General features: G+C 37.2%; 1 protein-coding gene across 1 annotated transcript in view; it reads right to left on the minus strand.

The window, feature by feature from the left end:
• Positions 1–2,873: 2,873 nt before the first annotated feature.
• The window catches only part of LOC139695350 (alpha-tocopherol transfer protein-like), a 58,297-nt gene continuing 33,534 nt past the window's right edge, over positions 2,874–27,636 (minus strand). Inside the window, exons 2-7 of the mRNA XM_071594065.1 lie at positions 16,909–17,065; positions 14,200–14,356; positions 11,802–12,057; positions 7,824–7,934; positions 6,119–6,227; positions 2,874–3,550 (exon numbers count right to left, since the gene is read on the minus strand). Coding sequence (XP_071450166.1) covers positions 3,396–3,550; positions 6,119–6,227; positions 7,824–7,934; positions 11,802–12,057; positions 14,200–14,356; positions 16,909–17,032 — 912 coding nt within the window. The 5' untranslated portion in view covers positions 17,033–17,065 and the 3' untranslated portion in view covers positions 2,874–3,395. The remainder of the gene's footprint in view (positions 3,551–6,118; positions 6,228–7,823; positions 7,935–11,801; positions 12,058–14,199; positions 14,357–16,908; positions 17,066–27,636) is intronic.

Here is a 27,636-nt window from a genome sequence, read left to right on the forward strand (position 1 = left end):
CATATCTGGGTGACCCAGTCATTTAAACCATCTGGGCTGAACCAAGCCCACTAAATGCATCATATGGCTGCCTACATATCCGTCCCACCCCCTTGTTCATCTCCTATTGGTCCCTTATCTCCCCTTCCCCCACCTCTCCCCCACACATGTCCTCTCCGCTCTTCCCCAAGAACGCCATTCTGAAGACAACGGCCGAGCCATCGAAACATTAAAACAACATATTGTGAGTTTCCTTTCTTTGTGTCTCTATGGTTAATATATATTATATATATGTATATATATAATTTATATAATATATATATTATAATGTAGAAATATATATAATATTATAATATATATATATATATATATATATATATATATATATATATATATATATATATATATATATATATATATATATATATATATATATAATATAATGTAGAAATATATATAATATTATTATATATATATATATATATATAATATTATATTATAGGGCTCTCTCAAACTCCCAGGGTTTTTTGTTGACCCTAATCATTCCTGGAAAAGCCATGTAACTGCAATCTCCAAAAAAGTTTCCAAGAAACCCTTCCTGATCAGTAGACTTAAAAGCTGTGTTCCTGAGGAACATTTGAGAGTTACCTACCTGTATTCCACCTTTTTCCAAAGTCACCTAAGTCATTGCCTAAGGCTTTAGGGACATGCAAGTGATACAAAAGCTCTGATTATGTTACAAAAGAAAGCAGTTAGGATCAGGAGCTCTGGCTATCATCATCACTGTCATCCACTATTTGTCAGGCTAAGTGTTATGACATTCTTTAACATATATATTTACCAGTGCTCAATTCATGTCATAGATAATGTATACAACTTTGCAGTAAGAGGCAATATGCACAGCCATGATACAAGATCAAGAAATATGTAAGAAATTGACAAATGCAGATTGTCCTAAACCTTCAACCAGTCGAATAACCTTGCCTTAAAATTCTACAATAAACCATCCCACACTGCAAAAGAAACTACTTATAATAGGTTCAAAACTGCAGTTGAGGATTGGTTGATTTCAAACCCCTTGTATTTTCTAAGTGAATATTTTTAACTTGACTTCTCAAGAGTGAAGTTATAATATATGTGTATCTCTTCACCATGGTAATGAATGAATGTATTTATACGTTTTTCTTTTGAAAAAATCCTTTGTGGCAAGTGCTACTCTTTGACGATTAGTGATCCAAGGGAATTCAAAGAAAGAAATAGAAGGAAAGTGGCAGAATGCATGAGAATCATTGACGACTGGAAAGAACAAAGCAGACTCACGTTATCTACAGAACAAAAGTGAATGTATTGTCTTCAGAAGCACAATAAAGTCGAATTCCACTGCCAAAATTTATGGACAGTAAATAACTAGGGCAATTAAGTACCAGTACCTCTGAATATATAGGGACAGCAAGCTGACATTTCATAGTGTCAACTACACCCATGAGTCAAGGTTAAAAAGATATTTCATGCAGTACAAAGACACTGTTGAAAATGATTTGGGCTCAAATTGTTATTTGATACTTAAAACTGTAATGAAACCAATTTTTATATAGGGGCGAACAATCTGGGGAAATAAGGCTGCGCACGGCAAGATTGTAAGTACACTGCAGGAGGTGCAGCATATCTGCCTGATCCCCATGATGCATTGCTACAATACACATAGCATGATAGCCCAAAATATCATTGCCATTGGACCTCCACTCAAATATGTTGTTTTAGAGTGTGTTGTCGTGGAGAAGTACAAATGGGGCATGGTAAACACATATCTTGGTACAGAAGTGGATAACCTGGAATGGCAAAGAGGAACTACTCTTAAAAGGGCACTCCAATAACAGAAATGGAGGGGGGAAAGAAATGGTTAGAATCTGAAAACAGCAGACATCTTTAAGATTTTCCCACACTTAGAAACAATGAAAAGTTTAGGGATTAAATAAGAAGTAAAATGCACCAAATAATAACCAAACCAGGCATATCTTGCCAAGATATGAAAAAAGAAAATTGGGAATTATGAGATATGCAGACTATGGGATACATTTAAACAGAATAACTACTTGCGTTGAATTTGATGTATGGAGGCTTATATTGTGGCATGAGATGGGGTATTGGGCAGGATCACTCACAGAAATGATACATTGCTGCATAAAGAGCAAAATGTATAATAAACTACATATTAATTAATTAAAGGAATCAATAAGTGACAAGAAAAAGAGAAGAGTCATGAAGACTAAGGCAATAGTGCCAGGAACTAGATCAACCCAGAAGAAAGAAGGCCTCCTGTTAGAGTGAAAAAAGTAAACAATTTTTCCTAGATAAATGTGAAGAAGAAAGACTATGGTATCAAACAATACTAAGCAAGGGTGCACAAATAAGACTACACACTACTATATATGACTTTATACTGCAACTCTAGACACACAGTAAAGATATGTATAACTAAAAAAAATATATTTAGCCAAAAGCAATTTGTGTGAACAATAAGTAATAACAATAACCATAGATATAAATACAAGCAATGTAACATTTTAAAGCAAGCACACAGTTAACATAGTCTAAATCTAGCACATGGTTAACATCTGGCTAATTGATAGCCAGAAAACCACATAAACAGATACTAAAGCAACACTGGTACAAAATAATAATAAATGCAACCTTAGACCTAAGACTTATAAGCTTACTCAAGAACCCTCAGTATGCAGACAATTTCATTGCATTATAATCGTAATAAACACAGCAAATTCTATGAATGAGCCATGAAATTGAATTAAAATGATATTACCTTTAGAAATGAAGAATCAACAAACATCAAGGCTACAGGTGATAGTCAGTGAACCCACTTAATGAAATCAGTAGCGTTGGTTTTATAGTATTTTAATCTTTACATTTCTCAAGTGAAGTTATGCAGTTTGTGAACAATTGGGTAAACCCCAGTGCTTTTGTCCAATTTTACAAATCAACAGGATATAAATACAATAGCATTACCAAAAACAATCATATACAGAAAGAGACCAATTATAAAAACCATTTATATAAATATTTTTAAGGTCACTGTACAAAAGTTGCAACCACACCTGTGCAGGTAAAACATAAATTCTCCATTTTCATGGAGTGACAAGTGCGAATAAAAGTTGATTAAGAACTTCTTCAGAGTAGTGTATTTCTTGTAAGGTGCCAAAACCTAGGCCAGTAGACTTTTATTTCAGCTGGATTAAGTTATTTCACCCAATGTCATACTACCACTCATGCCAAAAGTTTGAAGTTGTTTGCACATAGTGCAAAGGGATGTTTTTGCTATCCATTTCCTCATTCATTGCCATTGCAACTCCATTACAAAATGGTATACTGAAGTGAAATAGATCAAATGAACCTTTTACACATTAATCTATTGTAAGTTTCCTAAATGAACCCTCCATTCCAAATATTTCCCCATGCCCTTTTGGCTGTCCTGGTCGTTTTGATTCATCTGCTTTTGCTGTCTTTTCCAAAACTTGAAGGAATTCTGCATTCTCCCCTACCTTCTTTCTGATTTCACCTGAAATTAAGCCTTTTTGTAAATTCATATTACAAAATTAAAAATGGAATATCATTAACCATATAATCAACCATATAGTTAAAGTTGGTAGGAGAGGTAACCTTGATCTACAGAGCAAAGGAGAGGGAATATCACTGCATAAGTGTTTGAGTTCAGATGAGCAAAATAGAAAGACATCATTATGCAGGAGAGTAAGAGCAGCTATTATGGAAATTGTGCCCCTATCTGCCCCTGTATGAGTACTAGATAAATATCCTTTGCAATTATCCATTGGCTCCTTTATTCTTGAGCATTCATGTACATCACCCCGTACAAGGGTATTCTAATTTCTACTTTTGCACTGAAATAGTGTGGTTTTGTGAGTGTTGCTGATGCCAAATCTCTGGGGGCTTAGGGAATTGGAGAAGTTGATATCTCTCTTATAAAGGGTATGCTTACAGAAAAATCATGCGACCAAGAGTTTCATTATTGCCAGGTTTAACATGTAACCTGATGTCTTTTCATGATATAAAGAAAAATGGTTTAGATTATGTGATAAGTAATGGTTCCTTGAGTGTCCTATGCCAATGTTACCATAAAGGTAGCCATTTTTAAGGTGGTAGATATGATGCAAAGAAGAAAAAATTTAAAATAAAGGAGAAGCAGTAATGGCAATAGACAGCAGTTTTGGATCAAAGGGAGGCAATTCATTATTGTGGCACAAAAGTTTTAGGAATGGGCAAATGAATGCATTTTACAATTACATAAGAATATCTTGCCCTTATGCATCATTGAAGGATGATGTGTATTCAGATCAGCTTTGATATTTTAAGGATGGGATAGCAGACTAAGTCCAGTATGTCTGGAGGTTGAAGGAAAGTCTTTGTGGCTTACATCAGACAGCTAAGAACAGGCAAGAGTACTTAAAACTCTGGCATAAAAGTTGGCCCTGGTGGTGGTAGGATAATGTTCTTGCCTGGCAACCCAGAAGGTGCAGGTTCAATTCCCACCTAGGTAGGTCTTCCTCCACCCAGGGCTTGTGTGCATGTAATTTTCTTCAATTTAATATCTATGTGTAAGGTGGAAGAAGGGGCCATAAAGTCTCAATCTCTCCCAATTAATTTGTCAAATAAAATAAATAAATAAAACTAAAGAAGAATAATAAATAAAGAAAACATAAAGAATGTGGTTGGCACCAATTTGCCCATTGGTGCCAACCACATTCTCCATCTGTGTGTTTATTTCAATAATGGTATCAATTGAATCTTAACTGTTTTTGAGGATGCATAATATGATTGGGGGGAGAGAGGAAAAATTGGCGAATTTAAAGAACACCATTCCAAGTCTTGGAAACAAAAAAAACATTGGACCTATTAGTGATGCTTTGTCAATGAATATTTAAAGAGTTTCAGAGGGAGGTATCAAGATGGATCAGACGTCCTACATTGTGCAGATCCTAGAGAATTTGATATGAACCAAGCCAAGTCTATATTCACCCTTCAAAGTTTATTTTAAAAGAAAAAGTACACAAGATATTAAAGGGTCCTTAGAAGCTACAAAAAAGTTCACAACGATTCCAACTGGTAAAAATGAAAGCAGTAGCTACATCAATGACTGATGCAGAACACATTACTATTGACAGTAAGGGTACCATTTAACTTGAAAAGAAAAAAGGAACCTCAATGAGTCAAAGAATATAGACATTTGGTGTCCATTTTTTTTAAGGATAAAGGAGAACACTTTAAGATTGACCAAAAATATGCACCATCCGTGCATACATTTTGGGCATAGGCCTTTTGCAGATTATTACAAATATTGTGCCACTGTTGTTAGTTTGGCATACTGAAAGACTGACTAAAAACATTTGAGGAAGTACTGAACTGTTTTGCTGCAATACTTAACAAGGGGAGGGTTTAGAAATATGCTATAAGTATATCAGTGCTATGTATTTTTTATAATTTATATTTCTTTGCTTTTATTTTGCATTTTTGTCCATTTATTTTTTGGTGAACAACAGATTAGTTGTTATGTAAAGTGATTATTTCAGAGACTATTTTAAAATTTCAATTATTGCCTCCCTCCCCTCCTTGGGCATACTACTACAGTTCAAACCTTTGACTAGGCATGCATTTGGTTTCTATAAGCATGCTCCGAACCAGGCTTGAACCTTGCTCACTTGGAAATATCCTTCTCATCAGTTCCCCATCCTAACACTTGTGCTATGTCATTCTTCCTTCCCTTTCTCCTACTCTCACCCACCCATCTTGTCTATCAATAGTGCTGTTAGTCTTGTCCCTTTCAATGTAAATGGAAGCTCTGGCGCTCATATATCCAAAACAAACCATCACTGCCTTTGTTTTTGCATTTTTTCCAAAGTAATGCAAGTAGCCCTTTTCTTTTACTTATTTATTTATTTGGCATTGGTGCGAAAACAGCGCAATTTGGCATCGGACTATAAACAATGATATCAATGGACACAATTACAATTTCCCAAGCCTTAGGTGGAGGGAAACCCACCATGGTTGGAATCGAACCCATAGGCTTTGAGTTGGCAGAAAAGGACGTTACCCTGCTGCTGGTTCAACTCACCATGAAGTATCTCAACAGATTTAGAATTTCCACCTAAGTCTTTTGGTAAGATCTCCTGAGCAACATATTCATGAAGAGTTTCCATGTGTCCAGGTTTATGGAATTGTATCTGGAAAATATTCAATGTGCATAATATTAATTAAAATAATAATGAATTAAATTAGATGACAACTATTTTTCAGTGCATCTAATTGGTGCCTACATTGCCATCTCAATTGTTTTTATATTGCAATAAAACTTCTCAACCCATTCCTTCATTTCATACCAATCCGAATCTACAACAGCTTTTAATATGATATCAGTTCCTCCAGTCTCTACCTTGATTCCCCAAATTTTCTTCAAATTTGTCCACTCTAAGATGATTATTTCTAATCAAACAAATGAATTCTGGTATTACCCATCTCTATATAAAGTTTCTACTTTTATATTTAAGGGTCTTTCTTCTTTTTAGCGGTTACTCAGCATTCTCCCCATCTAAACATCTTTGCAAATGTCATTGCAATCCTCATATTCAAAGCCTCGATCCCTAATCATGAAGCATATTTCTACTCTCCATGTTTTCCCTAAGCTTTCAATATTTTCTTCTTCCTGGTGGTGACCATTCTGAGTCCTTGGCTATCATTTCTTATTCACTCTTCAAACATGGACTTACCACTGGAAAGCTCATCTGTGAAATCATTGTGCCACATTCTTTTATGCCCATTAATGGTCTAATATTTTGATATGTTTGCGTTCTGACTCGGTTAATTTAATGTCTAAGGATATTTAATTTCCCATTCCTCCTTAAAACCAGGGATATAAGGGGTGGTGGATATCCACCAAGTGGTGGTGGATACTTACTGTGCTGATTGACCTGTCATTTTGGTGGGCACTGAGCCATAAAATAAGTCTAGTTTGATAAATTATACAATGAATGCCTGTAAGTATAAATACATTTTTTGCTGCATTAATCAGGCTTTTTAGGGTCCCTCAAATCTACATAGGGGATCTATGACCATTTATTGCTGCATAATCCCGCACTGATTTCCGCATAGCTATTTGCCCTACTTACCAAATTTCTTTTGAAAATTCCTTGAAACTTCTGGAACTTAGCCTACAGTCCCCTTAGTCTTTATTTTTGACCGATGTCCTTAATTTGCTAAGAACAACTGAATCTAACCAAACAAATTCTCCTGTTCAAGTAACTTCCTCATGAATAAGTGTATAAAATATATTCCTAACATTCATTATTCTTGATGTAATTCAAATAAATATTCTTCCTCAGTTTCCTCTAACTCTTTATTATTTCCAAATGGATCTTCCCTGCTCTCTATCACAAATTACCTTCTAACATGAATTACTTCTGCTATTATTTACAACCCAAACTCATATTGCTGGACCCAAACTGATCTCAATTCTATTTCAAATACACATCTTAAAATTAGCTGCTGACTTGATATTCTCTTCATAAAGTTCTCCAAAGGTATTTATTTTCTTCTTCATCTTCTGAAATTTCCATTTTATTCTGAAATCGGCCTTTCCACCACAGAAGTTTGGTTTTGCTTTATGATCCACAATTATTTTTTTAAAAGATTCTTCCAAAAACTTGGTAAAAATACATCAAGGACATTACTTCATGATTCAATGTATACATAATAGGCTAGGACTATCACAGCGTTTTTGAGAGGTTTATTATCAGCAATGATGAAAAAGCTGAATCACTCACCATATCCATTATTTCACCCTTGAGGAAAGGCTTAAGCATGGCATATATTTTGTCCACTATTGGTTGAGCATTTATCACATGGATTTGTTTTAGCCGAATGGGCATGGCTTCCTGGTAATATGCAAGGAAAAAATTTCATCAAAAGAAGGTATAGGAAACACACCAACAAGTAAAAATTCCAGGTAATCATAACAGAGCTAATGGCATCCTTTATAAAGTAATACATGGGCATAATTAATTACTATATACTCATGCCTTTCAGTAACATAGTGCGTATTACAGTTAAATTCAATTCTGCACTTTAATTGAATTGCTATTAGTATTGCAAGGAATTGAATAATGATATTTCTATCATTGAAGGCCAATGGGTTTATCAGAATCTCTGGATGATGATGAATATTTATTCAGCGTCAATTTACTAACTGTCAGAGAATTTAATGATCACTGGACAGCTTTATCCTAATTGAAAACGTAAAAGATTTATGCAGTTTATACCATCAAAACCAGCCAAATACGGCATACAAATTTGGTGGATTTGTGATGCCAAAAATGTATTCCCTAGGCAAGAAAATATTTATGCAGCAAAAAAACTAACAATAAAATAAAAATCAAGCAGAAAGTGTAGTTAGAGAACTTGCAGTTCCATTCCACAAAATTGGCAGAAATATAGACATGGACAATTTTTTTACTACTCTACCTCTTTCTAAATTCGTAATTTTGTGGAAACCAACAAATTTTGGTAATTTGCAGATAAATAAGCCATACATTCCAAAAGTAATGGTCCCACACCAGTCAAGAGAGCCATATTCTGCATACTATTCTGCATATTACTGCATTTGGGATTCACAAAAAAGTAATGCTCTGCTAATATGTGCCAAAGAAAAACAAAGCAGTTATCTATCTATCATTAACAATACGTGTAGACATGGCTGTTCACGACAATGCTAAAAAGAAGCTACATAAAATAAATAATAAATAACATATTATAATAAATATAAAGCAGGTGCTGATACTATAGAACAGGTGATTACAAGGTACATGCCACAATATCACTCATTTAGATGTCCACAAATCATGTCCTTCAATAGGCTCAATATTAACAGTCTGGCTTCATACATTATTTATTATGACAATAATTTGCCAAGGAAAACCAACCAGCAAAGTAAATGTATGCAACAGCTGTGCAAAGAGCTTGCAAGACAAGAAATTGGGAACAGATTTCAAAATTAAGTAAGTGACATGCCATTACAACAATAAAATTGCAATAGAAAGTGTGATCAGGCAAAAGATCATATCTCTAGAGGTTTCAAGTCATGGAAATTTTGTGGATGCATCTGGTAGGATCAAAATAACTGGTCACTATTACATTTGTCCAAACCAAACAATCAGAAAAAGAAGGAAAACGAGGAAAAGTTTCAGCCAATGTGCACATCCGGTTTGCGATTACACAGCGTAAATTTCTTAAATGTCAACAGTGTATTCATGAACAAATGCTTACTAATAATAATTTATTGTGTATGTAATTGTTGAGCATTGACCCCCACTTATCTCAATCAATAATAAATCAACAAAAACAATTATGACACACAAATGTATTCTTTGAATGGTGAGTACTCAGTTGTGGCTGGAACATAGCAATCTTTCAAAGCTTCAAATTTTGAGGAAAAAAAATATTAAAAATTTGTTCCAAGCATTTTCTGGCTCAAAAGAGATAAAATAAAGATGATTTGGATGTTCAGAGTGGAATGTTAATTTTTCAATTAGTTTCCAACAAAAATCTACCATAATGGGAACCCGTTCATGAACGCATAGGTTTATGTAACACCATCACTCAAAAGACCACCCCACTGGGGTCAGGTGCCTTGGTAGCCACCTCACCAAGGAATAGATGCTGTGCCAACTACCTTTCATCTGGCTCCTAACCTTCAACCTATCTGGCATATAGAGGTGAGTTTTCTCTTCTCCATCAGAGTAAGAAACTCTGTTTTTGTGTCATTTGTTATTATGTGCCTATGACAGGCACTTTTATTGAAGCCAGCATTATCAATTTGGACTTTCCAGAACCAAATTCAGAGAAATGCAACAGAAAGAATACTGCAACCGGTTTCGACATAGTTTACCATAATATAACTATATCGAAATCAGTTGCAGTAAATTAATATTTGTGTGATATAGCAGTGTTTTTATTTCCTTTTCATTATGAAGGAGTTCCACAAGGTTACATCATCCACCATTGCATGCAAATTCAGTCACTTTGAATGATATGAGATATGCAATTGCCCTTCACATTTTTACCTCTCCTCAACTTATTTCTCTCTCATTTTATGCCTTTTTTTTTAAGGTAATCTACCGGTTAAGGTAAGGTTAGGTTTTTGGATGGACACAACTACCAAACAAATATTTTATTACTCCAACAGAACACAAAATCCATCATCCTACTCTATATCAGGTCCCTCTTCATCTCTGAGTACTTTCTTCCTCCCTTCATCCCGTCCAACATCCTTATCCTATTCCTTCCCTTTCCTCTTTTGCCCAACATTCTACCCTCTATCACAGTCTTCAACATCCCACTGCCGGTCAACACCCCCTTCATCCACTTTTCCTGCCTCCTTAGGATTGCTCCCAACAAACCCCTCTCTTCGCCCACCATACCAAGTACTTCCTCATTTGTTTTCTTCTCTGTCCATTTCACCTTCTCCATTCTTCTCCACACCCACATTTCAAAAGCCTCCAATCTACGTCTATCCTCCTGCTTCAATGACCACGTTTCCGCACCGTACAGAGCTACGCTCCATATCAAAGTTTTTACGAGTCTTTTTTGACATCCTTACTCAAAGTCCCTGTCATCAACTCCCTCCTCCTTGTGAAAGCCTCTTTCCTAGCGCAATTCTTCTCCTTACGTCCCTACTACTTTGACCGTGTTGGTCCAAAACACTACCGAGATACGTAAACTGTTCTACCTGCTCTAGTTTTTGCCCTCCTATTTTAATGTTAAGCTTAGCCTTTTTCTTTCTAGAAAATCGCATAACCTTTGTTTTATTAATATTGATTCTCATCCCATACCTGTCGCACTGAATTTCCAATTCACTCAGCATGTTTGCAGCCCCTTGGCTGACTGACAAACTAAAGCTTGGTCATCAGCAAAGCTAACTGCTTTTATGAATTCCCCGCCCACCTTCATTCCTACCTCCAGTTCTTCCCATGCCTCTTTAATCATTTCCTCTGCATACAGGTTGAACAGCAACGGTGATAATGGGCAACCCTGCTTTACACCCCTTCCTAACACTGCCCATCCGGACTCCCCGTTCCCCACTCGCACCTGAGCAGTCTGAGACATGTACAGGTTGCGGATTAGCCTCCTTTCCCTCCAATCTATTCCTATTTTCTGCAATATACTCATTAGTTTTTCCCAATTCACTCTACCAAACGCTTTTTCGAAATCTACGAAACAGGCAAATACCTCCTGGTTGTGTTCTATATTCCTCTTGATTAATAATCTCATTACTGCAATGGCATCATGCGTACCTCTCCCCTTCCTAAACCCAAACTAATCATCCCCTAAGTAATCATTTGCCCTACTCTCTATCCTTTTGTTTATGATCCTGAGAACAACTTTAGCTGCGTGGGATATGAAACTAATTGTTCTATAGTCCTCACATGACGAAGTAAGGTTAATACAAAAGAACTGAACAAATATGCATGCATCATAATGGTTATGATAGTATAGAGCAACATTTTTCACAGGAGCAACAGCAACACAAAGGTAAATTAGTTACTGATGGATTTTATCGACCTTTTTGAGCATTAAAATGAACATTTGAACAAATTCATTACATTAATAACGCTTCTTATAAGATTACATAATTAATTAGACAATAGGATTAATTTTAAGGGTTTTGACTTCCTACTAAACTCTTGTTTACGTAAAGGTTATGGGCAAAATTTAATAGAGCTTCCTCAGCTCTGCTAATAACTTACCTGAACATAAACTAGGAACTTCTTAACCAATGGGATATTTATCTTTGGTATATGTGCAAGTGTCAATCCTTTGGCATCTAAAACCAAAACATATCCCGGGAGTTTACTTTCTACCGTGAGATTTACATCTGTTATCATTAGGAATGCCTTTAAAGAATTATCAAAGTCATACAACTGTGGATCATAGTTTGCCAGGCTGGCAAAGTATACACGATATCCTCCTTTTGGTGTGGCTTCCGGAACTCTAACAAAGTTTCTGAAAATAAAAATCATAGGAATGTTGATTTTCTCTCAATGAAAAATAATAACAAGAGTAAAAAGTGGCAGAGTAAGAATATTGTTCTGTTTTTTAATAAGAAGTAAGTAGGACTGATATTTTAGTAGCGTTAAGTAGTACATATTTCCCAAAATTCAATTACTTGTATGGCACCATTACAACCTTTTGCATATTTTTTGAGCCTAGTATTTTATGCACTGAATGGTTGAGGCCTTAACTTTGTAGAATTCCATTTTTAACTTAGGAAAAATAATATCTTTGCTTTCTACAAAATTAACTTCAATCGTCGACCAGTTTCGTTACACTGTAACATCATCAGGACTAGTCCTGATGATGTTACAGTGTAACGATACTGGTCGACGATTTAAGTTTATTTCGTAGAAAGCAAAGATATTATTTTTCCTAAGTTAAGTCCTAGTATTTTATTTCAATCCAAAAAAGTTTCATTTGAATACATTTATGCAAATAGATAAATGAAACGCAGTGAAACCTCTCATCATAGAAACATCTTTTAGTAAGACAGCCCACTTCATGGCTTTAGTTGGTAGGGAATGGAAATATTTTCATAAAGCTAATGTATTAGGTGAAACTTTAGACCTAGTGTAGTGGACAAGATTAAGTTTGATAAGATATCCATTAAAGCTACAAGTATGAATGAATCAAAACTATAGCAGTCAACCCAAACATTGATAATTAAAGGTGAAAATAGTGTTCACTCTTATCTTAAGTCATATGAAATAATCAAATTTAGGGTAACAAAACCAGTCCCTTTCCCAATGCCACTTGCATTTCCCCAAGATATTCTGGAAGCTAGGAAATCAGCCCTCTCTCAGTAATTCAGTGCATAAAGAGTAATAGTTTCCATTGCTCTAGCTCCTTCATTTCTTACTATCTAGGCGTCCTCCTTTCTCCATCCTCTATTCATAAGATTATATCATGCCTTCCATAATTCTTTGGTCCTTCTTTTCTTCTGTCCTACAATTTCCAACCTCTCCACTCTTTTCCAAATATGCTCTTTGCTCTTCCACTCCATATTTCCAAACCTTTTGAGCCTTCTTGCTGGTAGTTTAATATCAATATTGACCGCCATGACTGTACCTTGGATAAAATCATACCTTATCTTGTGCCTCATTGTTTCCCCACACATCCACCTCATCACCCTCATCTCAGCAATTCATCCTCATCCTTCTCCCAAGGCTCATAAAGACCTTCCACCAAATAGCATTACAGTTCTCTCCAAGCACCTGTATAACTTTCCTTTCATCTATCAGTCCACCTTCCTGTTGCACCGTACCCAGTTAGCTTTCTGTTTTTGCTCCTCTAATCCTCACCCCCTTCTCTCCCGATGGTTTTCGCCATTCCTCCAACTTCTGTTCCTCTGTTGCTCAAGACTCTTTATAGAGAGCTAAGTCATTTGCAAACAGGGTACTCCATAGTGATCTGCTCCTTGCCTTCCTTACAAGCATGTTCATAGCTAGATTGAGTTGGTATGGGCTGAGACCCGATCCCTTAAATAGCTGAACTTAGTGGATAATTCTTTTACCCTTGAAAAAGTGGTCAACATTTTTATTCCTGAGTAATATGAGGACACCAGGAGACTACATATTTTTCTTACTTAATGCCTGCTTCCTCATGCCCTTCTTTCACTTAGTGCTCAAAGCTAAAAAACTGAAATTCAGGCATATATATTGGTCTTTGCAGATTAATCCTACTAAGAGCTTTCAATGTGCTTTTTAGCTTACAACTACAAGTTATCAATAAAAAACCAACTACAGTCTTCAACCTAAAGGTCTGCTTGAGAGGTGAAGATAGAGTTCACTCAGCAATGAGCCCGACGGCATGTGAAATTCACACATCAGGGTAGGAGGGCCAGTTCCTTTCCCTGTGCTAGCTACAGTTTCCCAAGAATATCTGTTCCTCAAAAAATCATACAGCTTGGGTTAAACTGAGGGTACCTGAAGCATGTCCAGGAATTGAACCCACTATTCTTCATATAAATCTCAAAATAAAACTTTCCAACTATTAGTCACCTAAAATTTCTTATAGGTACCACACTTTAGGAGACTTAAACTGTAAAGCAAGAAAATGTACTTAACTCTTTCTCACTGAATCTTAACTTACACTGTATCAAAAACCTTTTGAATCTCTGGCTTCATAGGATTATAACCTGAAAACAATTCAGGAACTGCAGCTCGAATGGTGTAATACTGATCAATGGTTTTTTTTGTCCTCTCAAGACTGTTATAGCAAGCATGGAGAAATGTTGACAGCTGCTCATCTGTGAAAATTAATTAAAACAACAATTCAATACCCAATTCATGCTCAAATCATTACAAGAAATATCAACATGGTAGACGTATATCTGTTATTGTTCTCTTTAGGCTGGATTAGGCATATTTTTCAAAATCTGGTGACCTTAGCAGGCTTGTGTGCCTCCACAAATTATTTTACCATGCTCAAATCACCTGTCTTTTTTAGCTGATTTTCTTCCTCAGTAAAGTGGTGCTTAAATAATCTTGCACAAATACAGATAGCATATTAGAGAGAGCCCCTGGTTTTCTCCACTAAACTACTTTCACACAACCTCTCACAAAGCCTTCAGACATCCACCCTTTCTCTCTTGAGACTTCATGAACCCCAAGAGGAGACATCATTTGACAGTTTTCCTCTTAAAATATTATACATGGTGGTAGGTCCCTTCCATCAGTTGTGATACTTAGCATACAATTTTTTTATTTCCATTGTCTGTGCTTTCGACTGAAACTGATCTTCTTGTCCACCACTCTTTCACAGATGGAGAACTGGGCCTGCCAAAACAGATTAGTGTTAGGACTGTCTAGAAGTACTCAGAGAAGAGGGATTCATACATGGCTGGCATTTGTGAGAGGAGGGAGAGATGGATGTTTAAATCAGGGTGAGAAAGAGTGGGGATTGATGACAGAGGAGATGGAAGGATGGTGGGGAAAGAATATAAATGGAGAAAAAGGAGGCAGTTGCTATGGTCTTTGGGTGAGGCTATATCACTATGGTCACTGAATAAAAGTTGTTCTATTTCTTTTGCTTCTCTTAAAAAAACTAAGTTCTCTTTCCACTTATACTGCATATCCCACATATGTGGTCAGCATAATCAGTTTCACCGCATGGGGACTGTTACCACTGTCATGGATGAATGATAATATGCTGACAACTAAGCATATTATTTTCATACAATAGTGGTAGTTTCTGCATACTATTCTGCAAAAACCTTAACCTCTTCATCATCTGCAGTAACTAGCCAGCTCTTGAGTGGTAATTTGCCCTCAAAATTTTCATTTCACATGCAATCTTACTAGCTTCTGTGGTGTTCTTATGAAATTTGAAAGCTTAACTGAGACTTTGTTTTTTCCCACAAATATGATGACATGTACTTCAAGTTCCAAGTGAGAGGTATAATTGAGCCCTGAAACACTAAGCAAGATTTTAAGGTTTTGAGAGATCAAGGGAGCTGTGTTCGTTTAAGTTGAACACCTTTTCTATCTATGTTGTGTTTTTCAGCCATTGAATGGTGTCCATTGGCACAATCATATTCTGCTAAGGCAATTTTAGCGGTTGCACTGTAGTTTCTACACTGTGGGGTCTTTATTTGCTGTATTGTATCCCTCTTCTTCCTAAAATATTCATTTTTATTACTGTAAATGTCTCTAAATTACAGCACATGACTAAGAAATAAATTTATCTTTCCTAACTATCACATAGCGTGGAGCAGTTTAGCAGGTTGAAATAAACGACACAAGGTTCACTCAATCCAGAAAGAATATTAAGTTTCTGATGCCATTTATTTGATTTCAGCTGATTTTCAGCTGATTAAAGCTGTAATTATGATCTGTCCATAAACATTGTAAAAAATGTTATCGACATTGTAGCATAATTGTACCTCTACGATTCTTACTTTGTTTCCTCAGGCAAGGCAATAGTGTAAAAGGTAACAAAATAATTCGACAAATTATAAACATGTGGATTTGGAATATTCTGACTATGTCAATGAAAGGGAACTCATCCTGATTTACACCAATACACGGTACCCTGCAAGTAACTGCTACTGCTGTATGGTGCACCACAGTAAACACGCTAAAGCCAGATTTGATTAGTGAGGTTAGAGCTCATTAACACTAATTGCAAGCACAATGTCATGTGAAATTCATGCATTGGGGAAGGGGATCATTTTCATTGCCTGTGCCACTTATGATTTCCTATAAAGATGGGGTACCCGAAAAATCACACAGAATGAGTGGAGTGAGTCCCAGAGGCATCTTTGAGAATTAATCTTGGGCCCTTTAGTCAAAGGCCCAATGAACTACCATACCCCCAAGTTATAAATATTTATTTTGAATTTGATATACGTAATGAGATAGAATGCATGACCACAAGAGGTTTGAAGGTTAGTATTGAAATATTGGAGGAATTCTTATTCCATGAAGATTGTCTTACTAGAATCGCTATAACTCAACAAGACCAATAATATTGGCATAAATCATGTGATTCTTTCCTCATTTGAGCTTTCATTCCTGAATAGCTCTCTGCAATATGGGGAAAAAATGAGCTTCTCAATTTTTCCCAAGCAGCAAAGCTTCAATTTCTCTCAGCAACTGATAAACTTCATTTTGATAATGAATTTAAGCCTCATGCTAATAAGCTCCTCAAAACTAAAATTGCTCTTGAGGCAAGGAATCAACAACATATATACTAGAGACAGGTGTCCTTCTTTTAATCAAATGAAATTGTCTTCAGCACTGAATTCCAGAAGTTTTAATCCAGCACACCACTCAGAATAAATGAAATGGTTCTCCTCACTTGTGATCGGAGGGAGATGAGGTTGCTTTGGCAGCCATTCTCTCAGGTGGCGTATGTCATCATCATGGGTTGTCATCTTTTGTGCATTTCCATTGGAGATAGAAGCTTGGACTTCAACAGACATGGTTGGTGGTTAATAAAGTTCAAACAGGGGGTCCTGTAAGTACAAAGTAGATGAAATAAAGTGAAGTGTGGCTTAATAGTTGGGTGCTGCTCTGTAGGAAAAGTAAGAATATTCAAGTTTCACAATTCAAATAAAAACCCTCTCCTCAACAAGTAAACCAAATGAATTTCCTCAAAGCTGATCTTCAATTGGCAACAAAAACAATTAAAGCTTCACGCTTTATAAAATTCAAAGTATAACTATACTTGGATGACCCTGGGCAATAGTAATATAGTCTCGCTGAATTTCTCTTGGCCAAGGTATCAACAGTTGGCAGAACATTTATAAGTAATATATAAAAATAATACAGTAGACTGTGAGGAATAAATGGCGAGCTTAACTTTGCACAATGTAGTTCAGGACTTGACTATTTCAAATAGAAAACTTGGAAATATAGAAAATGGCAAGTTGGAGTTAATTTTGGTTAAGGAACTTTGCTTAGCAAAATAACCTCCAACTGCTTTGCAACATTGCATGCCATTTTAACCAGATATTTTCACAAAATGCACTTATATTTAAATATTATAATCCATTTTGACCCTTAATGTTGCTGGTCAAAATATGAAATTAATCTTTAATATGAGCTGCGTCCATTCCTCTGAAATTTTTTTTCATTCTTAGTTTGAAAATTTTGGTTCATCAATCAAAAAAGCTTCCCTGGATGCAGAACTGCAAAAATGGAGTCACCACATTATAAAGTTAAGTCTTGTGTTTACCGATTCTGTTTATAGAGCATATGTCCATGCAAAATATATCAAAATATCTTTCGCCTAAAGACCCTTAAGTAGGCCTTAAGTATGTTTCGTATACAATCTAGCGGCGGAGATGCAGTATTAGGTTCATAGTACACATAAGCAGTATGTGCAGTATACTATCAGTTGTATGGAACGTCATACACAATTTTGGATGAAAATAGTCTAACGAGCCAGACCTTCGATTGTAAAAAGATATTTAATTGAATTATTACTCAATCAGAAATAACAGATCGAAAAATTAAGGAGATTTAATTGTCGAATAACAGATTTGGCGAAAACGATTTCATAAATAGTCCAACTGGGAAAATCATCAATTTGGTAACGGTATGTCTCTTTGGCCTTCGGCGGCTGTTTTCAAAATGAAATATCTCATAATATGGCCTCACATCCCATGCTGCCACTGAAGTTCTTCATATATGGAATGAGTGGGCGATTTTCTGCTTTTAGCACGGTGCTATTCGGCAGCGTTCAAAAGAGATCATTGAGGAATTGTACATTTTCTACGAGTCAATGAGACTAGCCGCGGTTTTCAAGCGAGGGGTTAGATGGAATAGTTTTCCTCATTTTGAAGATTTGTGGCCACCATGAAGAATATTCAAAAAATAATTTATCAGTTCACTGAGCCTTGGAAATTTAAGGTAAAACTTAAATGTAAAATGTTCAACTTCACAAAAATAGTGGTGGCATACGATAGAATTCCGTAAATAATAATAAAAATATATTGTCTATGTATTTTCATTAATGATGTGTTTCAACGACGTATGATTTGGAGTGATCATGAGGATGAGCGACGAATCATCTCTCGAAAGACATTGAAATCATTCAAAGTTAATTACCACGACAAAATCATTTACAAATTAAACGCAAGTTTTTGGCGGAGCCCAATAAATGTAAAACATCGCTGTGCGCATCGCGTGAATTTCTTGGTTGCCCAGCATTGCCGTATTTTCCGATCGATAACGCGCACCCTATGTATAAAGCGCGCGCACCCATGACCTCTGAGAGGGCCGAAAGCTCGAACAATTTACCGTGTGAGTGTCCTTTTAAATGTTGCTATTCTATTTGTGATCTATTGTGCCGTCCCATTGTGTGTGTGTATGTATATATATATATATATATATATATATATATATATATATATATATATATATATATATATATATATATATATATATATATTACATTGATCAAAAAGTTCCCGGAATAACCACCGTGTGGCGCTCCCATCGTTCCGATTTGAGTTCTGTTTTTTTTGTTAAATTGGTACATCTGTTGTTGATATTCCCTTTAAATCTTAGTGTCATAACTTGACATTTGCAAAAGTTACGTAGCCAAGAGTACATCTATCTCTGTGTGTGTTGGCGATTTTTTACAATTGCAGAAATGGATTTAAATTTGCAACAACGAACTTGTATTAAATTTTGCGTAAAAAACGGATTTAGTGGCGCACGGACGTTGGAAATGTTGGAAAAGTGTTTCGGCAACGATTCTCTAAAAAAAACGGTCGTTTACCAGTGGCACGAGCGGTTCAGAAGTGGTCGTGAGTCAATCGAAGATGATGAACGCAGTGGCAGACCATCGACATCGAAAGTCGGTGAAAAAATTGATAAAGTAAAAGAAATGTTGGTCAATAACCGCAAATTAACCATCAGAGAAATAGCGGAGGACTTGAACATTGCCTATGGATCCGCCCAAGACATTGTGGTTAATGATTTGGGTTTCCGTCGTGTAGCAGCAAAGTTGGTGCCAAAAGACCTCAATTTCATGCAAAAAAGAGACCGTGTTGACGTCGCAAAAGACATGATTTGCGAGGCTGAATCCGATCCCACATTCATCAAAAGGATCATTACTGGAGACGAGACGTGGGTTTATGAGTACGACACGCAATCCAGACATCAGGCAAGTGAATGGCGTTCACCAAATGAGCCGAGACCAAAAAAACCACGTCGTTTTCAGTCAAAAAAGAAGGCAATGCTGACGGTTTTCATGGATTACAACGGTGTAGTGCATCATGAATTTTTGCCAGAAGGCCAGACAGTAAACAAAGAGTATTATTTGGGCGTTATGAGACGTTTGCGTGAAGCAATTCGCCGAAAGAGACCAGAAATGTGGGCAGAAAACTCGTGGATTTTGCACCATGATAACGCACCGTCGCACAGTGCTATCATTATTCGTAATTTTTTGACGAAAAATGCAACAAATACCATCCAACAGCCACCGAATTCACCTGATTTGGCTCCCTGTGACTTCTTTCTGTTCAATCGAGTTAAAAAACCATTACGGGGAACGCGTTTTAGCAGCCGAGAGGAAGTAATGGAAAAATCGCAGGAAGCACTGATGGACATACCGAAAACCGAATATAAAAAATGTTTCGAGGATTGGATCAAGCGCTGGCATAAGTGTGTTGCAGTCGATGGGGATTACTTTGAAGGGGACAATATAGATTTAGATGAATAAACTTGTATTTTTAATTTTCTGAATAAATTCCGGGAAATTTTTGATCAAGGTAGTATATATATATATATATATATATATATATATATATATATATATATATATATACTATATATATATACACATGCGCGTAAAAATTATATGTAGTGTGTAAAAATTCGTTTATATCGGATGTGTTTGTTTAAAAATACATCTATGTTTGGATATTTTCAATTTTCATTGCATAACGCGCATCGTCATTTTTTCGATCATCTGAACATTTTTATGTTGATAACGCGCACGTTATCGATAGGAAAATACGGCAACTCCTTCTCCAGTTCTCCGCTGCTTCCATTTGCCTTCCTGATGTCCAAAAAGCACTCTCTCTTATTTCCCCTACATCACTTACCTCTCATTCTCTTTTCTAACAAGATCTTTAACGACCTATTTATCCTCAGATTTCCTCCGCGCAATTTCTCTGTCTCCATCAGAGTCTCCATAACACCTTCCCCTTCCCTCCCACCAAATCTAAATCTTCGTCGTCGATCTTGATCTTTTAGTACCCTAGAAGCCACCGTTAGGGTGTGTGACAGGAGGTAAATACACACCAAACTAATTTTGACCCGAATATTAACCTAACGCGGTCGGACGTGCTCAGATATTAAGGTCGCAGGGATTGTAGGGGCACGAAGACAATTAAGTAGGCTGGAACAGAGTGATACATCGACCCAGGAGAAGACCATTCACCAAAGAGGGATTGAATTACCACGATTATTTTAATTGAATTGATTATGCACGAGGAATGATTGAGGGGAGAAAGCAATTGAGTTCTGTAGGAGACAGGTTTTATCACTAACACTTGGTTTAGACAACACAAAAGGTGGAGGTGTACATGAAAAATGCCAGGTGACACGGAAAGGTATCGGTTTAACTATATTATGGTTAGGCACATCACAGGTAAGGTTAAATCACAATCGGGAAGTAAGAAGAGAAGGACTATGCTAACAGTAAGAGATTAGTCGGTTAAGATAAGAGAAGAAAGAAAAAAGATCAAAGATATATGGAAAGAATATAGAGAACAAACTCTTTGGTGAACAACTCAGGCCAACAAGGCTAAATATAGAAAGGGAACGCAACGACGAGGAAGATAGCTTAGGTCCAGGCATACTCGACAATGAGATAGAATGGGCATTAAGGGAAATGAAATCAAATAAGACCGGGGGGTTAGGCAACATTCCTTCGGAACTACGAAAAGGTTTAGGAAAATGTGGGAGGAAGAGGCTATATGGACTGATTCGTAGCATCTATGGGGAAGGAATCTGGCCGGAAGACTTTGTGAGATCAGTGTTAATTCCTATACCGAAAAAGATAAAGGTTACATCATGTGAGGACTACAGAACAATAAGTTTGTTTCCCATGCAGCTAAAGTGGTTCTCAGGATAATCAACAAAAGGATGGAGAGCAGGGTAAATGATTAATTAGGGGATGATTAGTTTGCGTTTAGGAAGGGGAGAGGCAAGCGTGATGCCATTGCAGTAATGAGATCACTAATCGAGAGGAATATAGAATACAATCAGGACGTATTTGCCTGTTTCGTAGATTTCGAAAAAGCGTTTGATAGAGTGAATTGGGAAAAACAGATGAGTATATCGCAGAAAATAGGAATAGATTGGAGGGAAAGGAGGCTAATCCGCAACCTGTACATGTCTCAGACTGGTCACGTGCGGGTGGGAAACGGGGAGTCCGGATGGGCAGTGTTCGGAAGAGGTGTGAGGCAGGGTTGCCCATTATCACCGTTGCTGTTCAACCTGCATGTAGAGGAAATGATTAAAGAGGCATAGGGAGAACTGGAGGTAGGAATAAAAGTGGGCGGGTAATTCGTAAAATCAGTTAGGTTTGCTGATGACCAAGCTATAATTTGTCAGTGAGCCAAGGGGTTGCAAGCTTTGCTGAGTGAATTGGAAATTCAGTGCGATAAATACGGGATGAATCAATATAAATAAAACAAAAGTTATGCGGTTCCACAGAAAGAAAAAGGCTAAGCTAAACATTTAAATAGGAAAGCAAAAACTAGAGCAGGTAGAACAGTTAAATTTCTCGGAAGTGTTTTTGACCAACATGGCACAAGTAGAAGAGACGCAAGGAGAAAGATTGCGCTAGGCAAAGAGGCTTTTACAAGGAGGAGGGAATTGATGACAGGGACATTGAGTAAAGATGTTAAGATAATGCTCGTGAAAACTTTGATATGGAGTGTAGTTATGTAAGGCGCGGAAAAATGGTCACTGAAGCGGGAGGATAGAAGTAGATTGGATGCTTTTGAAATATGGGTGTGGAGAAGGATGGGGAAGGTGAAATGGACCGAAAGGAAAACAAACGAGAAGGTGCTAGGTATGGTGGGCGAGGAGAGGGGTTTGTTGTGAGAAATCCTAAGGAGGCAGGAAAAACGGATCAAGGGCGTGTTGATCGACAGTAGGATGTTGAAGACTGTAATAATGGGGAAAGTTTGGGCAGAAATGGCAGGTACAGGATAGGGATGTTGGACGGGATGAAGGGAGGAAGGAAGTACCTAGAGAAGAAGAGGGACTTGATTTAGAGTAGGTTGCTGGATTACATTTTGTTAGGAGTCACAAAATATTTATTTAGTTGTTGTGTCCATCCAAAACCTACCTTAACCGGTAGATTACTTATTAATAATAATGTATGGCAGGGGGTGAACACACACCAGAATACATTTTGCTGAACATGACCCTACCCCGGTCGAGCAATGTTATTTTGATCTCTTATTGTTCCTGGAAAATCGGACATCTTAAATTTATCAGTTTAACACTTAATATCTCTAATTTTATTGACATGAATTCTTCTACCGTAGTGCGATGTGGGTAATAGTACATTTTCAACATCACTGCCAAAGATATATCCTTTCAATTTATGCAAGAGATCAAAACTGTAACTTAACATTCGCTCCGCGAGTGATTCCGAGCCTAGCTGCTCTAATATTTTGGATACACTACTAAGTTTATGAAAACCACGTTTTATAAATCTAGCTCCTCTATGCTTCACGCGATCCAATCCGGCAATCAATCCAACTTCGTGAAGATCCCATATGCTAGCAGCATATTCTAAATGAAGCCTAACCAGCGAAAGATAAAATTTCCTTACCTTTTTATTACATTTACCCAGTACTCTTTTAATAAATCCTAATTTAAAAACAGGAACATGGAGTTAGTCGAGGGATTTACAAACAATGCACTCAGAAGAACAATTATGGATTTTTTGATAAATAATTTGAGCATGACGGAATAATAAGGTATTAAGAATAATCGCGAACACAACAGTTCACAGGAAAACTAGCTGGGTAAAAGGTAATTTCAACAAAATCCAAATTTAAGCCTAAATTTTGGATATGAAGGATTGATTTGATTGATTTCGCTATACTTTAAAACCATCAGAAATAAACAGCGTCAATGAGAATATAGCCAGTTATGATCTGACACTACGACCTTTTCATCACATTTATCCGGTACTCTGACAACAAATACTATTTATTTGTTTGCTTGTCCGCATATCCCCTATTTATATTTCACTCAGGAGAGGTCGTAAGTGACGGTAACGCTTAAGTATTTAATCGAGTCTACACATTTCATTTCGATGTTCCCGATGAAGTAGGCGTTCTGGAGGGAATTGTTCTTTTTTCGAAAAATTCATCGCTACTCACTTTTTTTATTTTTTATTCTAATTTCCCAGCGTCGCACCCACGCTGTGTAGCATTAAGGTCATCTGATATCTGATCTTCCTCTCCGTCCATCCTATACTCTTCTCAGCCGTACACAAATGATAAAACCTCAAATCTACACTCATCCTTTGGCCTCCCAAGACCTGGTGTCGGTTCCGTACAGAGCTACGCTCCAGATTAGTGATTTTACCAATATTTTCTTTATGCCTTTATTTAACGTACTCGTCATCACTTCCCTTTTTACAAATACTTCTATTTTATCAACCTAATAATTTCCTAAATTCAAAATGCAAACTTAAAGCTACAAATGGGATGGTAAATTCGGTATGATTTGGGCGATGATCACTAGACACCATAAAGAAACAATATAAACCATAACTCCGAAGTATTTATCGCCTATGGTACCAATAAAATATTTCCTTGCTATTCCTTGAGAATATTTTGTAAATCGAAGTTAGGCGTCCCAAACCTTTGAGTTTGGCAATGAGGAAGAGAAACTGGGAAAATGAAACATTATGAGGAAGCCAAAAACATCAGAAAGTCAAGGACGCTCCATAGTGGTGATCGAATGGAGTTCTTTCCTCTATCTTTCAAGGCTTGTGGTTAACTTGAACGAAGGACAAAAAGTAGAGCCATAAGAGCGAGTTTTCGAAAGTGCATAAAATGCTAACAGGTATGTAAAATATTTTTCAGCCTAGTTTTTATTTAAGACCACTTTTAACTTTCCTGCTACCCACACAACCGCAAACTAAAGCTGTGCGTCCTCGTGATCCCGTAATATCGAATATTAGTATTAGGGAACGCGTCATCCCGAAGGTAGATTTCTCCATCCACCCATTAGCGTGAAATCAGTTAGGCCAAGGATCTAGATGGTACGATCAGCTTTAAATCAGGTCCGTAGCAGGAGGACCCAAAAGAAAATTACGTGGTCGTGGGCCGCCAAGTTGAGGGAGTGCTCAGAGATAAGGTATGGCATGTTTTCTAACACTCAAGCTGTAGTGTAGTTCTAGTATGCTAGCCAGGAGCCCCTGCGGATTGAGTCGCACGCAAATGCGAAGAAGAACGCGGCTAATAAGTTTCCTCCAATATGCACATACATTATTGGTCAAAATAGTGTATTAGGGGCTGACAAAACATTTTTTCGAGGATCGTTGCAGGCAGGACTCTGCGCCGCAACATTCAATATGTGATCAATTAAAATTCAAAATTTTACATAACATGCATGTATTGAAGCTAAATATTTCCAGTCTTGGTTTACTCCCTTAGCTATTATTCTTAATTAAATACAGGGTACGGCAAGATAACTTCCTTTTTTCAAACGCAAAACCCTTTAAAAAGGAAGTTATGTTGCCGCAACCTGTATATTATATATATATATATATTTTTTTTTTTTTTTTTTTTTAAGTAATCTACCGGTTAAGGTAGGTTTTTGGACTGACACAACTACCAAACAAACACCTTATCACTCCCAACAAAACACAAAATCAATCATCCTACTCTATATCAGGTCCCTCTTCATCTCTGAGTACTTCCTTCCTCCCTTCATCCCGTCCAACAACCCTATCCTGTTCCTTCCCTTTCCTCTTTTGCCCAACATTCTACCCTCTATCACAGTCTTCAACATCCCACTGCCGGTCAACACCCCCTTCATCCACTTTTCCTGCCTCCATAGGATTGCTCCCAACAAACCCCTCTCTTCGCCCACCATACCAAGTACTTCCTCATTTGTTTTCTTCTCTGTCCATTTCACCTTCTCCATTCTTCTCCACACCCACATTTCAAAAGCCTCCAATCTACGTCTATCCTCCTGCTTCAATGACCACGTTTCCGCTCCGTACATAGCTACGCTCCATATCAAAGTTTTTACGAGTCTTTTCTTAACATCCTTACTCAAAGTCCCTGTCATCAACTCCCTCCTCCTTGTGAAAGCCTCTTTGCCTAGCGCAATTCTTCTCCTTACGTCCCTACTACTGTGACCGTGTTGGTCCAAAACACTACCGAGATACGTAAACTGTTCTACCTGCTCTAGTTTTTGCCCTCCTATTTTAATGTTAAGCTTGGCCTTTTTCTTTCTGGAAAATCGCATAACCTTTGTTTTATTAATATTGATTCTCATCCCATACCTGTCGCACTGAATTTCCAATTCACTCAGCAATGCCTGCAGCCCCTTGGCTGACTGACAAACTAAAGCTTGGTCATCAGCAAACCTAACTGATTTTACGAATTCCCCGCCCACTTTCATTCCTACCTCGAGTTCTTCCCATGCCTCTTTGATCATTTCTTCTGCGTACAGGTTGAACAGCAACGGTGATAATGGGCAACCCTGCCTTACACCCCTTCCTAACACTGCCCATCCTGACTCCCCGTTTCCCACCCTCACCTGAGCAGTCTGAGACATGTACAGGTTGCGGATTAGCCTCCTATCCCTCCAATCTATTCCTATTTTCTGCAATATACGCATTAATTTTTCCCAATTTACTCTATCAAACGCTTTTTCGAAATCTACGAAACAGGCAAATACCTCCTGGTTGTGTTCTATATTCCTCTCGATTAATAATCTCATTACTGCAATGGCATCACGCGTACCTCTCCCCTTCCTAAACCCAAACTGATCATCCCCTAAGTAATCATTTGCCCTACTCTCTATCCTTTTGTTTATGATCCTGAGAACAACCTTAGCTGCGTGGGATATCAAACTAATTGTCCTATAGTCCTCACATGACGTGGCCTTTACCTTTTTCGGAATAGGAACTAAAACTGATCTCACAAAGTCTTCCGGCCAGATTCCCTCCTCATAAATACTACGGATCAGCCCATATAGCCTCTTCTTCCCACATTTACCCAAGCATTTCAAAAGTTCCACGGGAATGTTATCTACCCCCACGGCCTTATTTAGTTTCATCTCCCTTAATGCCCTTTCTATCTCATTGTCTAGTATGCCTGGACCTAAGCTATCTTCCTCTACGTCATGTTCCTTTTCAATGTCTAACTTTGTTGGTCTAAGCTCTTTACTATACAATTCTTCTACATATTCCTTCCATCTCTCTTGGATCTTTCCTGCGTCAACTATTACCTTACCGGCCTTATCTCTAACTGCTATCGTTGATCTCCCTTTCTTACTTCCTGATAAAGATTTAACTATGCTGTAAAGCGCACCGATTTCCCCCTTCCTCTGCAGACTTTCCATATTCTCGCACTGCGTCTTCCACCATGCTTCCTTTGCTTTATTTGTTGCCCGCCTCAATTTATTGTTCAATTCTTTGTAATTCATTTTGCCTAATTCTGTATTTATATTCTTCCATTTTCGCCGCTCATCCATTTTTGTAATCATCTCATCCGTGATCCATGGTTTACGAGTCCTTTTAGCGTTAACGGTTCCAATAGTGTCTTTTGCGGCTTTAGACAACCCTTTTTTGATACATTCCCATTTTTCTTCAATAGTACTTAGCTCTTTACCGTCCTCCATGATTTTCTCTACCGCCTGTTTGTATTCCTTTCTTTTCAACCCATTTAATGCTTCTACATTCCATTTTCTAACTCGCCGCCCCTGCCTTATCTTTTTAAAACGTACGCTACATTTCATAACAACTAAATTGTGGTCTGAGTCCGCATCCGCTCCCGGGAAGCTGTGGGAATTTATCACA

This window comes from Hetaerina americana, unplaced genomic scaffold, assembly GCF_022747635.1.
Source record: "Hetaerina americana unplaced genomic scaffold, ioHetAmer1.1.p SCAF_6, whole genome shotgun sequence".
In the NCBI taxonomy this organism is placed as follows: domain Eukaryota; kingdom Metazoa; phylum Arthropoda; class Insecta; order Odonata; family Calopterygidae; genus Hetaerina; species Hetaerina americana.